Here is a 24445-nt window from a genome sequence, read left to right on the forward strand (position 1 = left end):
ACTCAGTATACTTGATTAATGCAAAAACATTTTTCTTGCAGCTACATAGACACAAATATCAGTTTTTCAGATGACTAGGCAATCTCTTAAATAAGAAAATCCGTATAACAACATATTAAATCTTAAAATATTATATAAAACTAGAAATATAGTAGTGAAATAAAACTTAAGTAACTAGATTCAAAAGTATATTTACATAATTATATAGACAGAACAATAGAGAGACGCCAATAGTAATTTAAAGATATGGATTCTAAATTTTCTGAACAAAAGTAGCAATTACTAGCTTCATAGAAAAAACTAGGAAGAAACCAAATTATATCTGTATATGATACTTAGCGTAATATTTATGTGAAGAAGGCATAAATAAAAGATCAAAATAGAAAAACGGTATAAGAATAGAAAAGATTAGCAAGTATAGAGTTACTCTAATTGTAGGCGAAAAAATGAATGAAAAATGTTTCACTTAGCATTTTCAACAGCCGCTTTCATAGCATCAGCCACATATACTACATTGGCATCAGTTAAGCCACACATTGACATTCTACCACCAGACACAACCAAGTAGACGGAGAATTATTCCTTCATATACTAAACTTGAGCTGGAGTAAGACCAGTAAAGGTAAACATACCGATACAGGTCATAATATGATCCCATTTACCCGGACATCCGTTTTTAATAAGTGCATTGTACAATTTAGATCTCATATCTTTGATTCTATTCGCCATAGTCTAGACATCAATTAAGAATTATTTCTTAAGTTCAGGGGATTGACCAATAGTTTATACAATATAAGCACCGTGAATCGGTGACACTGACCACGTTTCACGAACAATAAGGCTTAAGTTCGACTGAAGAGCGAGAGATTCTTTATCATCACCATTATGCACTATATGAATAGCACCTATTCTTTCACCATAAAGACCGAAGTTCTTCGCAAAAGATTATGCAATTAAGCATTCGACGCCCTCTGCTGCAAAAAGTCTGATGGAGTAACCATCATCCTCAAAGGACCCAGTTGCAAAGCCTTAGTAAGCCACATCAAAGAATGCAATATGATTCTTCTGCTTGAATACTTCTAAAGTAGCAATCCACTGTTCTTTCGTAAAATCAATACCAGAAGGATTGTGGGCACATGCGTGAAGCAAGAAAATCGAACCATTAGTGGCTGCTTTAATCTCAGATAAAAATGAGTTAAAATCAATAGCTAAAGTGCCATCCTTATAAAGATAAGTATATTATTTGTAACACTTAGAATTATAAGCTTTTTCAAAAATAGGGTAATGATTAGGCCAGGTAACTGATGGTAAATAAATATCAGAATTACCAAAGAACCTGTTAAGGAAGCAAAAACCTACATGGAGGGAACCTGAACCAGAGATAGATTGGCAAGTAGCCACTCTTTTTTCTTTTAAAACAACATGATCATCGCCTAAAAGGAACTCCTAAGCAGATTTAATGAAAGGCGCAAAACCAGGCTGGGGAGGATATTCCTTATTAAATTTATTAAAGTCCTTGGAAATGATTTCTTCAGCAGCTCTAACAGAAGGTAGGATCCAAGGCTTGCCTTACTCATCTCTATACGCACCTACACCTAAAGATACCTTTTTCGGATTAGGATCTTCAGCAAAAAGCTTATTAAGGTTTAAAATGGGATCAGGCTTAGTCTATTCAATATGGCCAAACACTGACATTTAAAGAAGTGGAGTAAATCTGGTAGTTTTATTCTATCGTAACAATAAGTTAAATATTTATATTTTAGATGATAATTATGTTTTATATAATAAATATTAATAAATTTATATAATACTAATTAATCATCAAATCACAAATGTCTAGTACAAAAATATTTATATCTTAGTTACCTAAAATAGTTGTTAATACATATCCAAAATCTATTTCAGACAAATGGGGAATTGAATAAGTATCATAAGAGTTTACGTAAGTATACAGCGTGTTTAAGGCTTATTAAAATATTCAATTATTTTTAAAAGTAGAACATTAGTTCTAAGCTACTATATCGTGCTAAGTTTAGGTAAAATTAAAAAATTAAGTTATATATAATACTATGTTAGATTCTAAGTAAATCTTCAAGATTTTATTAGCTGAATGTGGTGAACATATAGTTTGTGACGTTAAATTTATTTAAGGTAATTAAATTTTAGATGAAAAATAGTTTACCATCGAAGTAATACAACCGTATACTGTATAATATGATAATAATATTGTTTAAATAACTTCAAATTTAGATCTGCCAATTTTAGTTTAATAGGAGTAGCAAAGTTTCAATTTTATGCTAGGAAAACGAAAGGATAAAATGAACTTAGAAAATTAGAATTATAAACTATATACTTCTTACAATACTTAGATAGGCTAGATTTTTGAGAAAAAATTAGATTTCAAAACATTTACTTGTTAAGTAAATTAAATTATTAAATTAGAAGTGACTGGAGATTCAATACAAAAGAGCTAAATATAAGGCTTGGATTTCGTTGATTACTCGAGTGGTATTTTATTTTTATTTACTCGAAAAACTGGAATATACAAACTAAATAATTACATAGTCACTAATGGTTCAAAATAGTACCATTTAGATAATTTAGTGATAAATGTTATCTGAAATTTTATATCATAATATCATTTGCGCCTTATTCCTGGTAGGTTCAAGCCTCCATAAGTTTACATAACTCTTTTCTAAACCTATTTAGTATTTTCATATCTATTTGTAGTCTTAAGTAAAGAATTCTTATTTGGAGGCTTGTTTATATAGTAATCCGAACCAGGTGATACAGAACTTTATTTTGAAAACGGTATAACTTACCTCTATACACAAGAAACCCTCCCCGAACCTAGATTTAAAGTTGAAGATGCTTTCCCTACAAATGAACTTTTACTTCTTATTGGTTATTAAACCTTTTGCAAAACTGGAGCAGAAAAATCATGTGATTAATTCATGATACCTGATAATTGAAATTATATAATCTAATTTAAATCCTAAATTTCGTCGAAATAAGATGAATCTAATGCAGCATCTAATTATATACGCTTATTAGGGTCCATTTAAAGACAAGATTTGATTAATTCTATTAGTTAAGGATCTTCACCACTTAGTCGTTACGTAACAATATCCTATTAAACACTACTCAATTTAATTCCCTAAAATCGTGGTGTTTTAAAAATAATTTATTAATGCTTTGGACACATAGGCCCAATAAATTACTACATTCTATATATCATATCTAAATCAGTATCTCCAGGAATCAATGGTTCTCCAGTAACCATTTCATACAAAACTAGCCCAAAAGCCCAAATATCCACAGAAAAATCGTAATTATCCCCTATTATTAATTCAGGCGCCCGGTACCATCGTGTTGCAACATATTCTGTAAGTTATTAACCTGTGGCCTATCTGGCAAATCCAAAATCGCAAAGTTTTAAAACTGGAACAATATTTTGATCCTTAATTCCGAGTTCTTTCCCCTATTTAAATTACAAAAGTAAATTTTCCGGTTTTATATCTCTATGAATAATATTTAATTTATGTAGATGTTATAGTGCAATAAGAAGCTGGTTTGCAACTATTTTTATTGTAATTTTGTCGAAAAGCCTTTCCTCGATAAGCTACAATACAGTCGATTCACAATATTCAAATATTAGGAATGTCTTGGTTTTTCGTTTAAATGCCTCTAATATATTTACTACGAATGGATGCTTTGACTATCTTAACATTCTTACCTCTCTGGTTGTTATTTTTAGATAAATTGGGTCATTAGGATCTGCTGGTTCTTTAAATCTTTTAATTGCCACTATTTCATTAGTCTCTTTATTTCGACACTTTAAAACAATGCCATATGTGCCCTCGCCAATCTATTCTAAAATATCATATTTCTGCATTTTGGTCTAATCTCGTATTATTACATATAATAAGCCATAATCTAATTTTTAAGTAATAAACATTTGAATACTTTAAATTATAGTATTAAGTAATAAATATTTTTCCGCACAATAAAATGTCATATAAAACATTTTTTTAGCAAACATTACAAATTTAAGAATCTGATAAATTTTGTAAAGAATTAACAGTTGATTTATTGGAAACACTTAATACTTCTATTAAAAGCGAATATACCGCAAATGATTATGTATGTGCAATGATTTTCCAAGAATCATTATTAAATGCTGTAAATTTATCTGTTTAGTAACCTCAAGAACCTGCATTTCCACATATTGAAGCACCACTCCCAAAAGCAGTTAAAGATGCTGCATATACAAATGTTGTTCCTTTGTAAACTAATCCTAATTTAAAAACTTTAAAAACATCTGTTGTGATGTAGACTATTAATGTACCAAATATAATGGGAAATATAGCCACGAGACCAAATTCTAAAGCTTAGTATAAAAAATAGGAGATAGAATCGGAAGTCAAAGCTTAGCTTAAGAAATTTTAGAGACCCCCATCAGCACAGGAAGTTAGATTATTAGCACGAGATATAGGTGCTAGGTAAAAATAATTGAAATCCACTAAGTTAGATGTTAAAGTAATGAATACAATTAGAAAAGGCGAGATATTAGACTAGCTTAATGCACTCTAAAAAGGAAATAAGAAAATATAAGATTTCCCAGAGAATGGATAAATAGTAGTAGATTCTAACGGAAAAGTTGTAGGTGTCGGCGGTGTTAAATAACTAGCAACCTAAATTAACCAAGGAGAATGTAAAATTGTTAAGAAAGAGACTAAAAAGAAAGATTCTACGTAAGATCCATAATAATAGGAAAAATAAGAAGAATCTCCGTTTGTAGAATTAAGTAGAAAATACGAAGAAAACTTGTTAAAAACATAAACAGTTTTAAAGAAATGATTTAATAATTATTTTATTAGAATTACCTTTCCTTAATGAATGTGTTCAATACAGCAATTACAGAACTTCAAACACTTATGCTTATTAAATAAGAAAATTAACAAACATTGCGTGCTTTAAATATATAGAGAAAAAAGATGTATTAACCTATTTCAATGTTGGCATTAATTCCTTAAGTAATAATAGACTAGGACCCAATAATCCATTTAGGCGGTGACTATTTCGCATAACTTCCAATAATTAATGCTATTGAAAAAATTAATATGAAAATAAAACTAGTCAATGATTAAATAGAGAAACTTAAATTTTAATATTTTCCATAAGATTATTTATCTCCATAATAGTATAACTAAATTATCTAAGAGATTAACAAATGCTTATCAAATGAATTACCAGGCTATTTGATAAATTAAGGAATAAAGTAAATCAATATAGTGGAAAAGGCGGGTTAAAGTACAGTTAACAAGACGTAAAAAATAAGTAAATTTGCAATTTAACATAATTTAAAGTGAAAATATTATATCAGATTTTATCTATTATACCTTAGATAATACTAAAATCTTCTTTCTTACATAGATCGTATTCTTTACAGAAATAGTAAAAGTGCTTCATCTTTGATAAGCAAACTAATTCTAGTCCTTAATCCTTAAGATAATCTTAATGCTACAAATATGCATGGACAAATGTTCTAAACATTCTCCTATAGATAGTGCTCACCTTTTTAATAAAATCCCTTTAATATTTAGTATTATCAATAGGGAACATAGATTCATCAGCCGAGAGTTTATAAATCAAGCTTTCAACTTTGTTAAAATATTCTAATGCAGATAAAGATTATGTTGCTTTTCCATCAGACCACATGAATTCAAACCCTCCACATTTCATTGTTGGGCAAGTACATGTATCTTAGATGATAGCTTGTATATCTTTCATGTATTTTAAAAATTCAAATACATGATAAGCTACCCATTCATTTCTTGACTAATCTTTAGGTACAGACACGTTTGGCATATCTAAAGACATTGATTATAAATTATTAAGAGAAGGTATATAGTTTTAAGTCTATTTTATAGTTTGATTTCTATTAAACATTTTGATTCTTAACCTATTCTAGTTATTATATAAGTAAAATATCATTCCAAGTAATATAAAATAATTAAGTTTAATTGGAAAATATTATAGTATTATATTATACTCAATATATCTTTTAATAATAAATTAAATGAATAGCTATTAAGCGAAGATTTATTGTAACTCATCATAAAAAGTAGGGTAGACATCTCTAATTTAATCATTTTAAGATTAAGATTTGATAATAAACTCTTTGTAATATTAAATATAAATTCAATTCTTAGAGGAAGAGCCAAATTTTACTTCTTTAGCTACTCTATCGGTGTATGATATCACAAATCAATAATCTTTTTAAGAGTCTTAAAAAATATTATTATCATCAACCACGCCAATTAAAATTTTAGTAGGCACACACCGTGATTAAATTGTCAAAAGACAAATTACTTATGATTAAGTAGCTTCTATTAAGGGAAAAATTCCTAATCTTATTTGGTTTGAGGTTAATCTGATATCTTCCGATGAAAATATAGATATACTAATTGAATAGATTAAAATAGCAGCAGAATTTAATATAGTTGAAATTATTAGTTAAGGATCATAAAATATTTAGGTATAAGAAAAATAATCATTTACTAATGATCAATATGACTTTTTCTTTGAAGAGATTTTTTAAGAAACAATAACCGAACCATTTAATGGAGGTAGTAGTATTTCATAATATTAAAATTAAATTTTATAAGTCGAGGACTATGAAGAATTATAATTATAATTTTAGCTTTTTCTTAAAAACTTGAGCCCAAATTTACAGTAGGAGTAAATTAGTTAGTTTGTTTAATAAATATAATCAAATTAAGAATAATAACTAAAAATAAAAAATATTGAATAGAATTTATTAATTCAATAATCCAAATTAGAAAAGTAATAAGATATCACGAAAGAGAAAGAGCTAGAGCTAGAAAAATATTATGAGGAAGCTCTCGATGTAATTTAATCTAAAAGTTCTTAATTAATCAAGAAAGATTAAGAGATCGCATAACTTAAACTTATTAATAAAACATAAAAATCAGATCCAATAGAGTCAAAAACTTACTGTTAGAAAACTATATAATAAAGTTAAGGTAAAGATGATTTCAATTTTTCTGGAATATCAGATATTACTGATTAAAAAAATAAAATTATAAATTCTAGCCATATTAACGAAAAATAAAGTATTTAGTTACTATCTGAATAAACTTTAGAAATAATAAAGCCTTAAAATTAAATTATATCGCCAGCAATATCAAAAGAATTTGTCCCCTCTAAATAAACTCTTATCTCCCCATCAAAATATTAAGTGAAGATGTTTTAATAGTTTAAAAAGCAAGAAGTAGTCAAAATTATCAAACTAGAAAATCCTAGATTAATTAAAGATAGTGCCTCTGTTAAGGCACGCCCGTTAGTAGTTAAATAGAATGTTAACATAGTTAATAACACGGTTCAAATAATAAAAACATAATAATTAAATTTAACACAATTAAGTTAACATCATAATGACGTAAAGACTCTAAATTTGATAGATTAACCTATATATTATAAATAAAGCAAAGAACAATTAGCAGAGTCAACTAGTTCAGCAAATTCAGTAAGCTTTATTTTATCCTAAAAATAACGAAAAAATAAGAAAATATAGTGATAAAATATTTTCATTTCATATATATAAAAAATACTGCGATTGAAACGCCTATAACAGCAATAATTTTCTTAGAAAACTGTGGTTTCAGCTCTGAACAGTTTTGCCTCAACTCATTAATATCTTTATCAAATACTTTTTAAAATCCATTATGAATTTTCTTTGCCGAAGGAGTAAAGAGGTCTCTATTATCTAGCCATTCTTATCCATATAATTATTTAGACGCTTTTGGTACGCAAAATCCTTTGAGACCTGATTTTCTTACAATGATATCTATTTTTTCTTATAAATTTTATATCTAAAGTGTGCTGAGTACAATACAAACTGGCGCATAATCTTAGGGTTAAGCTGTCACAAAAGCATGTTCAACACCTTCTATTTATTCAATTATTTTCTCTATTTTCTCTAAATCTAAAAATTCTCCTTATTGCAACTTAATGACAAGATTCTTTCTTCTCAAAAATGATATCGAACCATCCGGATTCAGAATACCCATATCCCCTGTATGATAAAAATCTTCACTATCTAATTGGCAAATTTTATTGTCATATGAATCACGGATTATAAATCTTGCAACTGAATTCGATTTAACGCAAATCTCTCCTATTTTTGTCTTTTAAAGATCGTAGTGACCTGTATCATCTGGAATAATTTTTACTTCAGTATTAATAGTAGTAAATCCTAAGGTATTATCATCCCAGTATTTCATCGTACCACATATATATAATGCATTGGCTCCAGTTTCAGTTAAGCCATATCCAGTTCCTAAACGCGCACAAAAACAAGTTTACAAAAAAATTCTCAATTATTTTGAAACAGCAGAACTGCCCGATACGACAAATGTTAGTTTAGGAAAATTTTTTGAAATAGGTTTAAAGACAATATCAATAGGTGTTTTGCCGGTTTTTTCATATTTAGGAAATAAATACATTAAAAATACTTTTAAATACATAAAAGCAACGAATATTGGCCATAATGGGCCTGTTTTCGACTTGACACCATTGTATATCTTTTACCATACCCTAGGAACACCTATTAGCATAGTTACACCAGATAATTTAATATCCTATATTAAATTCTTCGTACCTTAAGATGAAAAAGCAATAGCACCTCCTCGAGTCATGAACAAAAATTCAAAATTCTTTTCAAAAACATGTGCCAAAGGTAAATATGATAGCATTATACCTTGATAATCCAAGAACCTATACCCCATATTAGCACCACCTGCAATCATGTTTCGTGATGTTAGCAAAACAGCTTTAGGTGATCCTGAAGTACCAGAAGAAAATAAAATATTTGAAGTATCATCTGCAGTTTTAGCGCATAAAGCATTAAAGTTTTGTTGATTTGTTGTTATATATTCTTCTAAATATGTAATATCCAATACTATAGGAGCATAGTTTAAATTTGGTAAAATATTTTCTAAAATCTACTTTTAATTTTTACCTATTATGATAACTTTAGATTAAGTTATCTCTAGACAATATTAAATGTTAACATCTCCTAACGTATCATATAAAGAAACAGAAACACCATTTAAATATTATACTGATAATTCAGATATCCATACCATTGGGCAATTTTTAGAGAAAATTGCTACTCGATCATTTACATTTATATGTTAAGACAAATAGAAAGATAAAGTTTATACATACTTTTCCACCTCGATAAAGGACAAATATCTATAAGATTAAGTAAGCTTTGATTCTCCAGAAAGACCATTTCTTGATCCTAACATATTGTCATCTTAATAATTCGTAACCATTTGCTAAAAGGCTTACACCATAGTTAAATTAGGATTTGGTTCTTTATTGGAAATGAGTTCTAACTATGAGTGCAGAGAAAAATCATGACGCTTGGCGAACATTTAAATGAAGTGGCAAAACCTATAAATTTTAGTAACAAATACTCTAATTTATATAATTTAATAAAATTCGTATTGATTAATAAATTTTATATTTGAAAGTTTACACCAATTATTGATAATTTATGAAACTTATTTAATACTTTACATAAACTTTAAGTTATAAAAGACCGAAGATATTATATTTCTATAGCTTTATGAAATTTATAATTTATGTTTTTTATTAGTTTTACTTCAAATTAATAATTATTATATATAATAAATTATGTATGAATTTCTAAAATCATTTGAGCCTCATTGGACCATAATATATATCGCTTGTTTAATAACCTCCTGGATCAGCTTATAATAAAATCCAACTATTAAGTTCTTCCTCAAATACACGAACTGTTGGTATTCTGCCTGCTTATATAGAAGAAGCTTCTTCTTCTGCTGCTCTTATCGCAGCAAAAGTTCTACTTAATACATTTCGAGCACCTTCTGTTATTTACGATTCTGTTTATTCCTTAATAGCGTAATAGCCACAGCCAATTGCTTCTGATATAACTTTTAGCACTTACAGTCGTTATACTCTGCTTTAACTTTTATTAAAATATCCTAGTAGATTTTCCACAATATCACGACCAACTAAACAGCCAGCTGAACATCTACTGCTCATACGTAAGCAAAAAGATCCAATCCACTCTTCACCTGTTGAATATGGGACGGTAGTCAATGGACCTAGCTCCGGGGCAGCTTATTAAGTAGGATCATGATTTGAAGATTCATCAGTGGTATAGCTGCTTATACGCTTATAAGAATTAATACAAGTCTTTTCTAACGCAGGTTAAAAACTAGCATCAATAAAAATATCACCTTATTTGTAACTATCCTTTGTATATCTTAATTATTCGATTATAGGTTGAAATTCATCTTTTTATCTGTTAACTCTTGTACAGGTACATGATCCTCCCAAGTAGCAAAACTAACAGTCGTATAATATATGAAATTAATTTTCCACAACCTGATGCGTATTTCTATATGCATCCCGAATTAACCAATCCAGTGAAGGACTTATTGATAAACAAGACAAAGAATGCATAGACTTGCTCAAAATTTAGTCTCCTGGACGTGCTAAGATAAGTAAAAATTCAGGATCAATATATGACATGAAAAACGTATTTTAATCGTAAGATGGGATATGAGACATAAAAAGCCCTCTAAGCGAAAATAACACACTTTCACGTAATTCTGGATAACTATCAGCCATTTACAAGAAAAATGTTATTATAATGCTAAAATCAAATCTACATATGCTGCAATCACAATTAATAACCTATTCAGTATGGTCAAATACCTTGAGCATTATGTGGATTTTCTCATAATCTAAGCTAACACATAAAAACCCAAGTAGATAAACAATACTTTAGCGTACATATCCAGAATTATTAATATTTTGTAAAATTGCTTTAAAAGTTTCAAAAGCTTTCAAATACACCTCCTCATTACGTGTAAATGTACTATTATCATGCTACTAAAGCTACCAGGCTATCCCTTATAATGCACAACAACTTACTACGTTATTTTAACTTTAAACTCCATAATCCCACTCAATGAGCTAATAAAAAATATCCATGTTTTTGATAGAAATATATCCTAAAAGTGTAGCAGTGAGTGCAAGAACTCCTTCATCCATACCTTACAAATTTCGCTTGAAATAAGTCTAGTCAAATAAGCAGTTCAGAGCAAATATCACATCTTAAAATGGAGATTCTAGTAACTAAAAATGCTCCTAGATAGCAATCTATAGAGATTTTTCTTGAAACTTAAAACTAGAATATGTAGAGAAAAATCGATAAATTCCAATAATTCCGGTTTCACGAATTCTAAAATCCTTTGAATTTAAAATTTCAAAGAGTCTTGGAAGAAGAGGCTCATAATAATACTTTGTCAGGGTAAAAGCCCTATGGATTACCGAAATATATGGAGTTTATGCATCTGAATCTGGTTTTATTTCAGAGTCTAATATGTTGACAACATGGGGGAGCTGTTACTAGTCAGATTGCATCCATCGAGACCAAGAAAGGAATGGTAGAGACATTTTAGGATCCAAACATGGCAATACTGAGTGATTGTTGTTGATTGCACAAATATCAATCGTGCTGAACATCCTTGAAGTATCTTCCTAACCGTAAACACGAGCTTGTGATACTGATGATTTCTCAAATTTGTCAATTTTTTTGTCAATAATTTGAGCACCATCAAAGATTTATAGTTTCTGTTATATAAAATCTGCAAACATATTACTTGGAGAATAATTGGTCAGATTAAGCTTAAACTATGTTTTTTTATTGCCGCCAGATTAGTCTGTTACTTCTTATATTATAACTCTCGGGGCCTGCAGGCAATAACCTAGTTGCCCAATAATTCCAGTAAGCTGTTATGTTTTTTACTATGTATGCGTTTTAGCTGCTTAAACATTTTAAAATTAATGATGCTAATCATGGGATACATCAGGTCCTGCCCCGACTGCTTAAGTACTACACAATTATGAATTTTGCAGTTCATCTAGTGTTTGAAGAAATGCTTGTAATGTAAATTCTCCATTTTAATAGTATTCGCATAAAATTGAGTCAGTATCTTCAGTATTATTAAAAATTGTTAAGGCAATAATTTTTGCCCGCAAGCGTAACATTTTGAGCCCAAAACCATCATCTTAATAAGGATAAGATTGATCTTAAAATAAATAATCTTCTGCAACCCAGTCATCAAAAATTGGTTACTAACCAATTTTATTGATTATCGTATTTGTTTCGATCGAAATTTCAGATTAATTATCATTAAAATCTTTTTGGCGTTGAAGACGATCAATGTCAAGTTTCTTCTCCTAATTCATTTATGTAAGTGCCTCATCGCGCAAAAATACTTTTGGAATATTATTAAAAACATTCAAATTCAGACTTGACCATTTCACATTTTGGACAGTTTTAGGACGCTATCGGAATCCTAATTTAAGCATTTAGTCAACCATATCAGCCGTAACTTCCCTTTACTCAAAAATTGCTGAAGACCAAAGCTGCGGCATCGATGCGTTACAAAAAACGCTGAAACTTGTTTAAGTTTAAACGAAGTCCCAACTTATTTCAGATTAGGAGAGATATTACTGATCAAGTTTGATTTTAGATAGTTCTTAGAGAATAAAACAAGATCTTTTGTTAATAAGAGAATTTGTTGACAAATTAAATGATACACGAGAAATAGCTTCTGCACAAATTTGGTATAATTCTAGTGTTTTTCTAGTTGTCATTTTTTCCGTATTGATTAATGGAACTACTGCCCAACTCTAAAATGAATGAATTTCGGTAATTTGAGAATCTACTAATATATTAAGTTCTTTTTTAAGATTCAAATACTGTGAAAATTCAGTAAAAAGTTATGCATAGTCTGTTGGTTCAAAAAGTTTAAAAGCTGTTGGCATCCATATTTTAATGTGCTTAAAATATACGCCTAAAATGTCACCAATAGCGAAAAACCAATCATTTAATAAACATGGTTACTGAGTAGAAACTATATTGAATTTTTCAATTTTAGACTTCACAAAAACTTGGATGTTAGTTGAAAGCAGAAATGAAGGTACTGGGATAATATTGGATATATCCCCTGTAAGCCTTCTAGCATAGTTTGAATTAAAGTAAATATCTGATGAATTAGATGTTGTAAACACGAGTGTAATGCTCTCAAGCTGAATAGGGTGGTGTAGTTATATTTGGTAATCCCCAAATTTAGCTCTCATAGCATTTTTGGTGAACTCTTCGTTCTGTAGTTCAAAAACGGAATTTTATCTCGATTATGAGGTTACTTCAGATTTAAAAATTTAGTTTAATGGTAATTGTGCAGAGTTAATATATATCTAATGAAAATTTGTAAATTTAGACATGATGGGGATTGATGTGCTTTATAATAATATTGGTTGAATAAATCTATAAATAGCAATAATTTAAAGCTACTTTTCTCCAAACACAGGTGAAATAGATAACGTTAGAGTAACATCGGTCATAATATTTTGAAGTGGGGATAGATTATTATTTCATTATTATTTTATGATAATAGTCTTAATTTTTTGAAGCAGCAAAATGATTACTCCAAATTAGTTTGAATTAGAAATGTAAGGGTTTTATGAATGCCATAAACTTGAATCATCTATCAATATCCTGCAGATTTAAAAGATACAACTTCAAGCATAAATTCCGTTTGATTTTGAAGTGGCACCTGATTTAACTAAAAGAGTACGGCGCCTTGAAGATCCAGAAGTTGAAGTAGATTATAGTACCCTTTTAAGTAACTTTATCAAAGAAATCAAGTCGCTTTAAGCAGCTTCCATCCAATATACTGAAACTATAAGATAGATTAAAATTAACTAAAAAATTGCTCTTTAGCTTACAAACACTATTTAAGATGATTCAATGATAGCAGAATTGCATGACTAATTTAACCAGTAAATAATCTTGGTGTAGTCTATTAGCATAGCGTAAACATGCCCATAGTCAGATCAAATCCTAATGAAATCACCAAAAAAACATACAGACCGTCCATCTAACAGTCTAAGAGAAGAAGAACTGGTCGATTTTGATAAAAAGCAACTTATTCAGAAAGTACTTTTCGGCTAATCTGCTCGCTCTATGTACTCTCCAGTTAGAACAGATTCTCCACTCAGTCTACCAATATTAGACCAAGACCAGTTCGCTTTTGAATGAATTAAGTAACTTCACATCGACCTTTAAATTTCAGCCAAATCTCCTTCCATTTAGTTCCACTCTACAGCCATTTTTACAACTTTCTACTGCCACTGCCCTACCAGGCCTTGCTCAATTCCTAAATGTTTTAGCTAGTACAAAACGGCAGCAGATAAAACACCAAATTCTTTTTAACCAAAACTGTTCATAACAAGTTTGTAAAAGTTTATTTTACTATCGTCTGCGAGATAGAAAACTGTACTTGCTAAAGCCTTTTCGTTACTAGATACCACATCAAACAATATTTACATTACTATATTTTATTATATATATAAATCATCATTTGATAATGCAAGATCCAGAGCCTTGCCGTATGCACGGTTTTTCATCAGAAGTTCAATGGATTGGGGAAGAATTTAAGGTTTTGGAAGTGTAATATGCTAGCTGTGTGGCTGGTTAGTTAGGTTAAACTTTTTAAGTACTTATTTGATGATTTGTGGTGGTTATTAACCTAAAATATAGACTATTGGTTTACTGGTAGAAACCGAAAAAAATGTTTATTCACCGATTAAAAAACGAGATAAAAATAGGAGTGGATGCTTGAACCGCTCAAGTACTTTAGAACTAGTTAAATCAAGACCACATGACCTTATGCTACCATCTAAGCAAGCGAAAAATAATTCATTATTAACGTTAATGGCTTGAGAAACTCCTTTAATTATCTAACAGCTAGCTTTAATGAAATTCTATTTTATATCAGCTATTTACATTCCCAAATCAGTACAGATAAGTATTTCATTTTGACTGATATAATTGACTGATATAACTCTGCCTTTATATTCACCTACCTTTTATTCAAATTCAACAACACTTTAATGTTTTTTAGCGCTGAATTATACCTCCCTAGATTCGACATTTAACGCAATTATCTAGTTTTGGCCTAATACCACAAGTTTTTCACCTACTTGAAGACAACAGTTTAGTTCAATTTTTAACTAAATCGCAAAAATAATTTCACCAATTGCGATATCCCAAACTGTTACATGACCTTATTTTGTTATAGCAGCTATCTTTGTTGTTCCAAGAAAACAGAGCTAAATAGGAGCAGCAATAGTCTTAAACTGCTTCAAAACAGATTTTGTGCGGATTGCTGAAATTGAAATAGAATTAGAATGAGTAGCAGCTAGAAGTTAATTATCTGCACGGATAGTTGCTTGGATAGATGGCTATGCGAATTTAGAAACTTTCTCAGAACTGGAATGCTTCAAAGAGAGTATTTGAGAGCCAACAATGGCATAATTAAGTAAAAGAGCAGATGGAGATAGTGATGTTGAAATTTCGTGCTTATAAGTAAAAAATTAAGTTATAGGCTCAAAATTTGAGAATTAATATGAGGGTTGCATTTCGAAATGAAAAAGAGAAAGGATAGCTAAATATTTTATCATATATATAAATAATATTTACTTTTCTGTTTTCACTCCTTGATAAATGCAATATTCGCTAGACACGAATCCTCCAAGTTTTCCCGGAGGCGTTACGATGGAGAACATAATACAGCTTATTCAAGATTTAAAAACAAATTTTGATCTCTCCGTTCAGCTGCTTCCTTAGGCAACTCTGACATACGCCCTTTCTGTAGAAGACCCACTAATTGCCATCTAAAACATCTAGGATTTAATCAACATTAACATCCCCATTGATTCGATGCGATACCTCGTCTATGCCATCGTTTTTTCGACCCCAACAATTTCAACACTCCTGCAGCCAGTGCTTTTCGCCGCATATCATGCTTATATCCTAGTGAACTTTAACGACTCAATAGACAATCTTTTTGCGCCAAAATTCGACTTCGACGGTCTCACAGAATCGGAATCGTAGGTACAAGAAACGTCGATTTTTACGTCATTCCCAGGGTCTTTCCTAGTATCTAAATAGATTTTAGACAGGTTTCAACAGCCAATGACCATCAATTAGGCCCGTTTTGTGTTGCACTGCTTCACCAAAATTGACAGCAGCTTTTACAGCATCGCTGAAGTGCAGGAAACTGCAGTTTTCGTGCTCGCTAAACTAGCGATTTCAGACTGCGGAATGAGCGATTTCTCGCGCGCCTGTGAAGCAGTTTTCGATCAGATTGATAGCGCGATGGCAGTAACGTAGACAGCAAATTCAATGTATGAGGCGCTCGACGCGCAGCTGCTCGAAAATTACACAAATTTCGACGTGTTTGCAGAGAACCTCATCGCGCCCAAAAGAACAAGTTTGGGAACCGATAAAATTTTCCGCATTTTAACGAATATAATCAATATTTGCAATTTGAGCGTAAACAATATTTTCAGGCTGACTTGTTTTTTGTATGAAAGCTGCAAGGAAGAGAGCGTTTTCTCGTTCATTAAAAAATTAAGCTTTGGATCGCCTGAAATGACTGCCGAATTCAATAATCCGTTCGTTGAGGAAGGAATTTTAGACGAGGAAATCATGGATTAAGTTGACCGTGTCGTAAATAGCTTTTCTAACGAATTAGTTGATAAGCATATTTAGGCTGTTAATTCGTCTAAGAGGCTTAATTTTGTTTAGACATTCTTTTCTCTGCGTATTTTGACTATCAACGAACGGAAAGTCAATTTAAACATTACTGAGTATATGAAAAACAATAAATCAGATGCACTCAGTCTATATTTCTTAGCCTACGATAAGTAATTTCTCAATGTCAAGTTCATCACTGAAGCAAATATAGAACAATATGTTATAATTTTGTCTCGCTTTCTGTTAGAAAATTATAATGAAAACTTAAACTAGCAACTTGAATAGATAATAACTCACATTTAATAAACAAATGATCCAGTTTTGATCGCGTACGGTGACTAAATTATTAAAAATTTCCTCAAGACCAATGAAGAAATCGAACTTAATCTCCAAACTTACAGAAAGCTTTTTAAACGCAACGATAATCTCGTTTTGGCGTTAGCAGATGCATTCAATACTAAATTTAACGATGATAAACTTGTCGAATTGGCTCTAGAAACACTCCCTCATTGCGAGGAAATTGAACGCGAAATAGTGTAAAAACTAGTAAAATCTCTATTCCATTACCTTTTATAGTTCATTAATAAGCCTGTTCAAGAAACTCCAGTTTAAGCAATTGCTGTTTTGACTGCTTTTTATTATTCTTTTGATATATCTCCAGCATTCTGTGGAGTTGTTAACTCAATGAAAGCTGATTTTGTGGATGTATTCGAAACATTAAATTAAAGTAACGTAAACGGAGCTATTTTACCTGGATTCTTGCTTATTTTGACCTCCCTATTTGAGCTTCCAATAAATAATAGTATTGATATGCTTCTGAACCACGTCGAAAAGACACAACCTGCTGATTTTTGTAAGCAATGTATGTACTTTTCTGCTGATTTCAACTCCTACTTGTTCGTGCATTCAGCAGGTCCTAGACTTATAATTTCTGCAGGTCCGAAAGAATAAGAAATTGCATCCGATATGCAATAAAAAATGTAGAAAATTCTTCATTATTACGTTCAGTCTGCTGCAAATTTGGCTGAGATTTCTATTGGAATCGTTTAAATAATTACCGAAGCTTTTTAGGATGAATTTTCAAGCATTGATGTAGTTTTCAACTGCATTGGATAATTCACACGCACGATAGGTAAATTCGATTATAAAGATTGCAAATTATACAAATAAATGCCAATTGGTTTCGAAATTTATGCACTGGCAGTTGCAGGGTTGCTAACTTTCGAGCATGGGGCTTAGTGGTCTAGCTCGAAGTATGTTAACAAAACTTTTATCACCCTTTTGCTTGAAGAGGCATTATAAAATACTGATTTCAGTATTCCATCACAAATTTTAAGACTAATCTTTGCAATTAAATATGTTAGAAATTCGTTTATGGGTGAAAAATCAGCTACAAATAACTTTTACAAGTCGTTTATTTAAGTAGTTAAGTAACATATTTAGAAACCTATACATACGAATTTAGAGAAGGAGTACTAGTAACTTTAGCAATCGTGCGTGTCATTTTATATTTTTGCGCTATCTGTGCCCTCCGGCGCTAAATTTGACGTTAAAATAACAAATCCGATTACGATTTCCATGCTCGAATTGTGCCAAAAACTCCAGTGGGAGGACTAAAACTCACTTGAAATTTCGTTTTCGGTGCTAAATTCACTTTATGAGTAGAGGAAATTGAACGGGAAAGTGCTCGGAATCGCTGAAAAATCACTTTACTTCATGGAGAAGTTCCTAGACGAAGAGGAAGAAGACAGCGAACAAGAGTGAGTCTGGTCACTGCTGGTTGAGTATCTATTCGGTGGTCAGCAGCTCGATGTCGTTGATCGCCTGGAACTGGAAAAGTGGTTATTTGATCTAAAGAATGTCCTCCACATTACCGAATGAGCTGTTATTTTCCAACTAGCAAATCTACTGTTTAGACATTGATGCTAAAATCTGTGGTGAGCACGGCTCGAACTCTGGATCCATAGACGCCGTGATGGGGTTCTCCAACTGCTTGATTTACTGCCTTAACTCGTACGCTGTTTCCTTGTAAATACTCTAGTTCCGGGTGATCTAGAATTGGAGCTCGTATATCTGGTTCTGTAGAAAATTATTCTCCTCGATCACCTGCTTTTAGTCCGTTGTAATCGAGCTCTGGGTCTCTGCAAGCTGCTGCTGCAGAATGCTGATCTGACTTCTTAGTTGTGTGTTTTCCTCGAAAACGTGTGCAAATTCGGCCAGCGTGAAATCTTTGGACTTAACATCGATAATGCGTGCGTAGAATTCTGTCTGCTGCTCCAAAAGTTTGATTCTCTCTGTGAGGGCAGTATAATCGTTTTTGTTCGATACCTGAAGTTTTAATTTTAATAATTAATAATCAGACTTAAGTTGAGTTTTCTCTTACTCAATTGCAAGAATGTTGGACTTCAGCTAGAAAACAGTTTAATTTAGAATGTGAATTTTTTTAATATATACTAGATGATCTTATTCCGGGATACTAAGTTTGATTATTTAATTTTTCTCTTTTAACTATCGTATGGGATCATAAATATCATCTAACAGACGATTTTAATACTGCTATATTTTTTACTTCAGGAATAAGTTAATTGAATTGGCGGAGTCCAGTTAGACTTATTAGTTATCAAACTTCGTTTACAGTTTTTTTAACTATTCGTAAAATAAAGTTTCTTGGGTTATGCTATATTATATTTTGGCTTTCAGTTACGATGATTACATTAAGTTGTTTAACGCATCCTTCCCTATAATTTTTGTTACTGCAGATAAAAACGTCTCATATTCGTATGAAAGGTCATCGATCATTTTAATCTATAAATATATATAAATATTGTGACTATTATTTCAAAATGCAGCCAGAACACATATTGAAAATGAAATTTTACGTAAATAAGAATCACCCAAATCTTTAATTTTAAAAGATAGATTCATTTAATGAGATAGATGACAAAATATACCTCAAGGCATATTTTTCTGACTAAATTACAACAACTATATTTTCTAAAGAAAACTCTGAATTAAGAGTTGAGGCATTTCTTTTAAATGAATGAACAGTTTATTCACTAACCAGAACACCCTTTTAAATTTGTTGTATGTTTATCCCATATTTCGAAAAACTCAACAGGATACAATTCTGCTAATGAAGATGCCTATGCAAGAATAATCTAATAGGACTATGCATCATATTCCTAAAATTCTTATAATCTAAACCCTTTTTTCAGTATCATTTTCTTTAGTTCTAGAGCCTACATTTTATATGTCCTATTTCCTCTAATACTAAACACAAATAAACTAGGCCTTGCTTCTGAAAGCATAATACAATCCGCAATATTACTAAGAGTTTTTAATTCTGTCTATTTTGGGCGAATGCTTGTATTAAGGGTGTATATGGTATTATAAATGTCATCAATAACTTTCATCACAAATGTTATGCTATCTATGTTATCTTCATGGAAAAATAATAAAGCTGAAAGAGGTGCTATTTTAATTACTTCATGACGGCTAAATTTTGTCTACAGATTAAATAGTTTAACATTAAGGTGCCTCCCTTTATCTTCTCCATTAAGTGTTAGATATTTAGCTGAGGTTGTCTTTGTGTCAAAATTAATATACTAATTAATATATTAGTAAAATTCATTAATACCTGAATTTTCTTGGCCTAGTAATATGAAAGTCATATTATATTAAAAATTTGTTGCCTTTTATGTCTCTTTCTTGGCATCTAAAGTTAGAATATAATCTAAAACTTACGGTTTTATTTACTACATTTTACTTATTAATAATAAAAATATTATATAAAATAGTATTAATTAATAAAAACTAAAATAAATATTTCATTTGGAATCATAACTAAAATTATAAGATTTTATGATATAGTAAGTTAAATTTCACATATATTTTATTATATATTCAGGTAAGTTGTGCTTTAACTATGTTAAATATATACTCCATTAGAAAGCTTAAAATTGCGCATCTTCTAAATCCATTAACTCAAACCTTGGTATAAAAAATCCTAATAATGCTCGTTACCAACCAAAGCTTAAATAATTGAAATAAATATTTGAATTAAATTTATCAATAAGTTCAATTTATACCTCATCTAAAAAGTTATTAGCTCTAAGAATATTAGATTTTGCTAGACTTTTTAGGTCATGGTCTGTTTTTAAGTATAATTTTGTAGTTAAATTATTTTTGAGTAAAAAATTATGATACTAAATCATATTAACACTAAAACCAATTCCAAAAAATGAAAAATATTACAAATATGGACAGGTAATGAATATTTACAAATGAGTATTTATTATACTTATTTTTAGAAGATAAGTCGCCAATATAAAACTTGAAATAAAAAATAAAATTTATACTCTTAAAATTATTAAAAATAGTAAATAATTTCTAGCACCTATATCACATGAAAGATACGAACAATGATGATCAAACATAAAAATACAGCTATTACATGCACCACAATGAGTAGTAAATGTAGGTAAAATAATTTAGCATGTTTAACAATACTACGATTAAAACTAGGTGTAATCTGAATATTGGAATAATTTTTAAAGCTTATATTCTCTGCTTCTTATTATAGGTTTACGTAATCTACCTGGATCTCTAAAAGAAATACAAATTGCTAAAAATATAAATAATACTCCTGTAACTATTGATATTAAAGATAAAACGTGAACTATACTATAAACCTATGTCAGATATAAGAAATACTAAATTATTACTAGTATAAAAGACAAAACTGCTAATATGATAGATAGTCCTATCTTCATCAATTCTAGTAAATTTATTATTATTATATAAATATATTAAATAATAAATTAAATAGAAAATGTATGGTTAACTATAAAAATTTAAATAACTTTAAGATATTTCACTTAGAGAAATTTAGAATATGAGTTTTGACATATTTGCATAGATTTCCTTTGTATTAGTTTAAGGAATTAATTTAAAACCAAGACTAGTAAAATTATACAATGATTGTTCCTGCATTTTATTACCAAAAAGAACGTCACTAAGTGAATCTTAGCGATACGAAATTTTTACCAGAGAAGATTATGAGGAGAAATTTTTTGAGCTTTTATAATTTGATACTTAAATCTAAGCAGGAAATCTTAAAATATAATAAGAACGTGAAAAATACATTTTATAATTGATTAAAGTTTACAATAATGATACATTTATTAAATATTAGCAATCTTTAAAAACTTAAGCAAAAGAAAGGATCGTTTAAAAACAACAAGAAGCAGCCAATTAACTAGAAACTAAATATACATAACCTCAAGTACTCGAAAAACATATTGAAAAATAAGCTGCTTAATCTAAATTTTAACCAAAATCTATTCCGCCAAAATCATTGAACACACGACCTTCTTCTTAACCATAACAATTAAATCAGCTAGAATAATAATTATTACAAACCAATTGCATACTTTAAAAACTGCCAGATTTTTATCAAGCACATATGAGAAAACTAAATATAAACACATAAAAATAACCTTTATTGTATCTTTCAACTAAACAATTAGTGGTTCTATTGGATCAACTTATGAATTAAGAAAAATAATTTATGATATTAAAAACACATGTTTAAAACTCAAAACTAAATTTCGAAAATTTATCAGAGAAATTACTTGGTCTAAGAAGAATTTCAGTTCAGTTTAATAAATTTTTAGAGTAGACTACAGAGTTGCCAAAAGAGTGTAGAACAATTTTGCTAGACGCGGGTAACAGACTTAAATTAGCGGATTAAGCTGCAGAAAAGATCTAAAAAGGTACAAAAATTGATGTTGATAATTTAGTTTCTATAAGCGAACAATAAGAAAGAAGTATAATGAAAAACAACGAACTTAGATCTATAAGGTATACCGAAGATTTAGTAGATATAAGTCAGTAATTAAGGCGTATGCTATCGAAATAACGGGAAGGTGAATAAGTAGATTTGGAAGAAATACTTATAGATTTTGAGTAGAAACTCAACTAATTCATTTACAAACAATTGAATTGCAAAAATGATTAGGTAGAAAAGAGTATAATATAGACTATGTTTGAATGAACAGTTATATCACTATTTCCCAAATACTGACTTAAATGCTGGAATATTTGATTTATAACCAGGTCTTGGTATACTCCGGAATGTACTTTATAGTGTATAACCTCCTCCTCCTGTTTCTACATATTTTCTATGAGGCGATACAGACTTTTTCTAATTTCGCATACGTGCATATCTATCTTAAGCTTCATTATTTCTTTTAATTTAAGCTTATAAACCAAAATCCTGTAAGATACTGTTTTCGACATAATTTTCTTTTGGATCTATAACATTTTATTTTTCAACATCCCAATCCCAAATATTCTTTGAATGTTTCTATTTAAATCTTTAGGATTAAATTAGCTCTTCTCTAATAGGTGATGGAATACTTTATTTACCAATAACATCTACGACTCGCGTTTACTCCTCACCTATGTCATATAAAGTATCACTAAATTAGCTTGCAGATCTACTATTTCTCCCACTTCGTTGGGAATATTCAGTATTACTATATGCTCGCGAACTAGATGGTCTATTTGAAATTTTAGTAATCATAATACTTTCTTAAGTTTAATCTTGCATTTCTAACATTCTATCTTATAGCAGTTCACTACTATTCTTAATAGCTCCACCATTGAGACAATTCAGCTGATGTAGCGATGAAAAAGACCGTGAAACTACATCAGCGGCAGTTGGGCGTTACCATTAATCTTAAAGCATTTTCATCAGAAACACACGCAAGTTCATTTCGATGCTTGCGAATTCAAAGTCTCTAACTTCACTATATTTCTTTAAAAATAACATTTCAATAACTACTAGAGCTAATGAATAAACATCTGTTTTTTCGTTAAATTTTCCCTTGACTTACTCATTAGACATATATGCTGGCGTCCCGCACTTAGTCAGTTCAAAGTTTGTAACTTCTAATGTAGTAAACTAGCGCTTTGGTGATCTAGAAACTGTATAAATTTATCCTGATTTGATTCTATCCTTGTCCGGTCGATTTTCATTAAATGATTTTTCAATTTTTTTTGCTGCAAAAACATTATTAATCTTATCATTTTATGAGTCAAACGAATAAGATGAGACATTTTAGTTAACAGGATTTTACTCTAAAAATGGAGTTTGAGATAACTGACAATGACCAAAATCTGTTAAAATAAAATTGATATTGCATGACCTAGAAATATCATCCTCATCTATAAAATTTATATCTGCTGCCTTAGTTTCTGTATATATATCCTCCTCTAGTACAATATTGCCTGGTTTTATATCACAGAAAATAAACCCTTTTTTATGTATATGATCTAAGGCTTTTGAAATATGATACAGAAGATACCAAGCATGATGAGTTTAAAACTTAAAATTATGCTTTCTATATCTTTAAATCTAATTTTTAAGATCACCAAGGGGATAATATCTTAGGGCTATTATAGACCGCTTTTCAAGGTATTTAAAACCATAAAAAACCGCTATATGCCCATGTGGTCCTAGTTATAGATATATTTTGGCCTCTTATGACGATTCTGATTTATTAAGCTCGGAAGTAATGCGATATTTAAGAACTACAAAAGCACGTGTTGGAATGTGTAATGAAAATGATACCTTTCCAAAATTAGTTAAGTTATAGCTTCGTATCTCTCTAAAATCAGCTAATGAGGTAATTTTAAGTGAGTTAAATCGAATTTGCATTTTCTGGAAAAATAAAATATTAT

General features: G+C 30.0%; 19 protein-coding genes across 19 annotated transcripts; 10 read left to right on the plus strand and 9 right to left on the minus strand. All coding sequences in view use genetic code 6, as the record gives it.

The window, feature by feature from the left end:
- Positions 1-246: 246 nt before the first annotated feature.
- Positions 247-450, plus strand: SS50377_21151 (uncharacterized protein; the record flags this gene model as incomplete). Its single annotated transcript, XM_067905088.1, has 1 exon — positions 247-450. One exon carries the CDS (start codon positions 247-249, stop codon positions 448-450), a length of 204 nt encoding a protein of 67 aa, XP_067768570.1.
- Positions 451-462: 12 nt separating this feature from the next.
- SS50377_21152 (Aspartate aminotransferase) lies at positions 463-1695 on the minus strand (the record flags this gene model as incomplete). Its single annotated transcript, XM_067905089.1, has 1 exon — positions 463-1695. One exon carries the CDS (start codon positions 1693-1695, stop codon positions 463-465), a length of 1233 nt encoding a protein of 410 aa, XP_067768571.1.
- A 137-nt stretch (positions 1696-1832) lies between these two features.
- On the plus strand, positions 1833-2621 carry SS50377_21153 (uncharacterized protein; the record flags this gene model as incomplete). Its single annotated transcript, XM_067905090.1, has 1 exon — positions 1833-2621. The coding sequence occupies one exon, from the start codon at positions 1833-1835 to the stop codon at positions 2619-2621; it is 789 nt and encodes a 262-aa protein (XP_067768572.1).
- A 17-nt stretch (positions 2622-2638) lies between these two features.
- SS50377_21154 (Kinase, CMGC CDKL) lies at positions 2639-3895 on the minus strand (the record flags this gene model as incomplete). Its single annotated transcript, XM_067905091.1, has 1 exon — positions 2639-3895. The coding sequence occupies one exon, from the start codon at positions 3893-3895 to the stop codon at positions 2639-2641; it is 1257 nt and encodes a 418-aa protein (XP_067768573.1).
- A 116-nt stretch (positions 3896-4011) lies between these two features.
- On the plus strand, positions 4012-4860 carry SS50377_21155 (uncharacterized protein; the record flags this gene model as incomplete). The annotated part of the gene is made up of 1 exon (XM_067905092.1): positions 4012-4860. One exon carries the CDS (start codon positions 4012-4014, stop codon positions 4858-4860), a length of 849 nt encoding a protein of 282 aa, XP_067768574.1.
- Positions 4861-4895: 35 nt separating this feature from the next.
- Positions 4896-5372, plus strand: SS50377_21156 (Prefoldin subunit-containing protein; the record flags this gene model as incomplete). Its single annotated transcript, XM_067905093.1, has 1 exon — positions 4896-5372. The coding sequence occupies one exon, from the start codon at positions 4896-4898 to the stop codon at positions 5370-5372; it is 477 nt and encodes a 158-aa protein (XP_067768575.1).
- A 10-nt stretch (positions 5373-5382) lies between these two features.
- Positions 5383-5883, minus strand: SS50377_21157 (Mob1-like protein; the record flags this gene model as incomplete). Its single annotated transcript, XM_067905094.1, has 1 exon — positions 5383-5883. One exon carries the CDS (start codon positions 5881-5883, stop codon positions 5383-5385), a length of 501 nt encoding a protein of 166 aa, XP_067768576.1.
- A 199-nt stretch (positions 5884-6082) lies between these two features.
- On the plus strand, positions 6083-7603 carry SS50377_21158 (uncharacterized protein; the record flags this gene model as incomplete). Its single annotated transcript, XM_067905095.1, has 1 exon — positions 6083-7603. The coding sequence occupies one exon, from the start codon at positions 6083-6085 to the stop codon at positions 7601-7603; it is 1521 nt and encodes a 506-aa protein (XP_067768577.1).
- A 10-nt stretch (positions 7604-7613) lies between these two features.
- On the minus strand, positions 7614-9467 carry SS50377_21159 (Long chain fatty acid CoA ligase; the record flags this gene model as incomplete). Its single annotated transcript, XM_067905096.1, has 1 exon — positions 7614-9467. The coding sequence occupies one exon, from the start codon at positions 9465-9467 to the stop codon at positions 7614-7616; it is 1854 nt and encodes a 617-aa protein (XP_067768578.1).
- Positions 9468-9747: 280 nt separating this feature from the next.
- On the minus strand, positions 9748-13500 carry SS50377_21160 (uncharacterized protein; the record flags this gene model as incomplete). Its single annotated transcript, XM_067905097.1, has 1 exon — positions 9748-13500. The coding sequence occupies one exon, from the start codon at positions 13498-13500 to the stop codon at positions 9748-9750; it is 3753 nt and encodes a 1250-aa protein (XP_067768579.1).
- A 106-nt stretch (positions 13501-13606) lies between these two features.
- SS50377_21161 (uncharacterized protein) lies at positions 13607-14197 on the plus strand (the record flags this gene model as incomplete). Its single annotated transcript, XM_067905098.1, has 1 exon — positions 13607-14197. The coding sequence occupies one exon, from the start codon at positions 13607-13609 to the stop codon at positions 14195-14197; it is 591 nt and encodes a 196-aa protein (XP_067768580.1).
- An 11-nt stretch (positions 14198-14208) lies between these two features.
- On the minus strand, positions 14209-15579 carry SS50377_21162 (uncharacterized protein; the record flags this gene model as incomplete). The annotated part of the gene is made up of 1 exon (XM_067905099.1): positions 14209-15579. The coding sequence occupies one exon, from the start codon at positions 15577-15579 to the stop codon at positions 14209-14211; it is 1371 nt and encodes a 456-aa protein (XP_067768581.1).
- An 85-nt stretch (positions 15580-15664) lies between these two features.
- Positions 15665-18463, plus strand: SS50377_21163 (uncharacterized protein; the record flags this gene model as incomplete). Its single annotated transcript, XM_067905100.1, has 1 exon — positions 15665-18463. The coding sequence occupies one exon, from the start codon at positions 15665-15667 to the stop codon at positions 18461-18463; it is 2799 nt and encodes a 932-aa protein (XP_067768582.1).
- A 6-nt stretch (positions 18464-18469) lies between these two features.
- On the minus strand, positions 18470-19498 carry SS50377_21164 (uncharacterized protein; the record flags this gene model as incomplete). The annotated part of the gene is made up of 1 exon (XM_067905101.1): positions 18470-19498. One exon carries the CDS (start codon positions 19496-19498, stop codon positions 18470-18472), a length of 1029 nt encoding a protein of 342 aa, XP_067768583.1.
- A 44-nt stretch (positions 19499-19542) lies between these two features.
- Positions 19543-19743, plus strand: SS50377_21165 (uncharacterized protein; the record flags this gene model as incomplete). Its single annotated transcript, XM_067905102.1, has 1 exon — positions 19543-19743. The coding sequence occupies one exon, from the start codon at positions 19543-19545 to the stop codon at positions 19741-19743; it is 201 nt and encodes a 66-aa protein (XP_067768584.1).
- Positions 19744-19752: 9 nt separating this feature from the next.
- Positions 19753-20460, minus strand: SS50377_21166 (uncharacterized protein; the record flags this gene model as incomplete). The annotated part of the gene is made up of 1 exon (XM_067905103.1): positions 19753-20460. The coding sequence occupies one exon, from the start codon at positions 20458-20460 to the stop codon at positions 19753-19755; it is 708 nt and encodes a 235-aa protein (XP_067768585.1).
- A 644-nt stretch (positions 20461-21104) lies between these two features.
- Positions 21105-21452, plus strand: SS50377_21167 (uncharacterized protein; the record flags this gene model as incomplete). Its single annotated transcript, XM_067905104.1, has 1 exon — positions 21105-21452. The coding sequence occupies one exon, from the start codon at positions 21105-21107 to the stop codon at positions 21450-21452; it is 348 nt and encodes a 115-aa protein (XP_067768586.1).
- A 78-nt stretch (positions 21453-21530) lies between these two features.
- SS50377_21168 (uncharacterized protein) lies at positions 21531-22754 on the plus strand (the record flags this gene model as incomplete). Its single annotated transcript, XM_067905105.1, has 1 exon — positions 21531-22754. One exon carries the CDS (start codon positions 21531-21533, stop codon positions 22752-22754), a length of 1224 nt encoding a protein of 407 aa, XP_067768587.1.
- Positions 22755-22763: 9 nt separating this feature from the next.
- SS50377_21169 (Kinase, NEK) lies at positions 22764-24422 on the minus strand (the record flags this gene model as incomplete). The annotated part of the gene is made up of 1 exon (XM_067905106.1): positions 22764-24422. One exon carries the CDS (start codon positions 24420-24422, stop codon positions 22764-22766), a length of 1659 nt encoding a protein of 552 aa, XP_067768588.1.
- Positions 24423-24445: the final 23 nt, after the last annotated feature.

This window comes from Spironucleus salmonicida, chromosome 1 (genome assembly GCF_000497125.1).
Source record: "Spironucleus salmonicida strain ATCC 50377 chromosome 1, whole genome shotgun sequence".
In the NCBI taxonomy this organism is placed as follows: Eukaryota; Fornicata; order Diplomonadida; family Hexamitidae; genus Spironucleus; species Spironucleus salmonicida.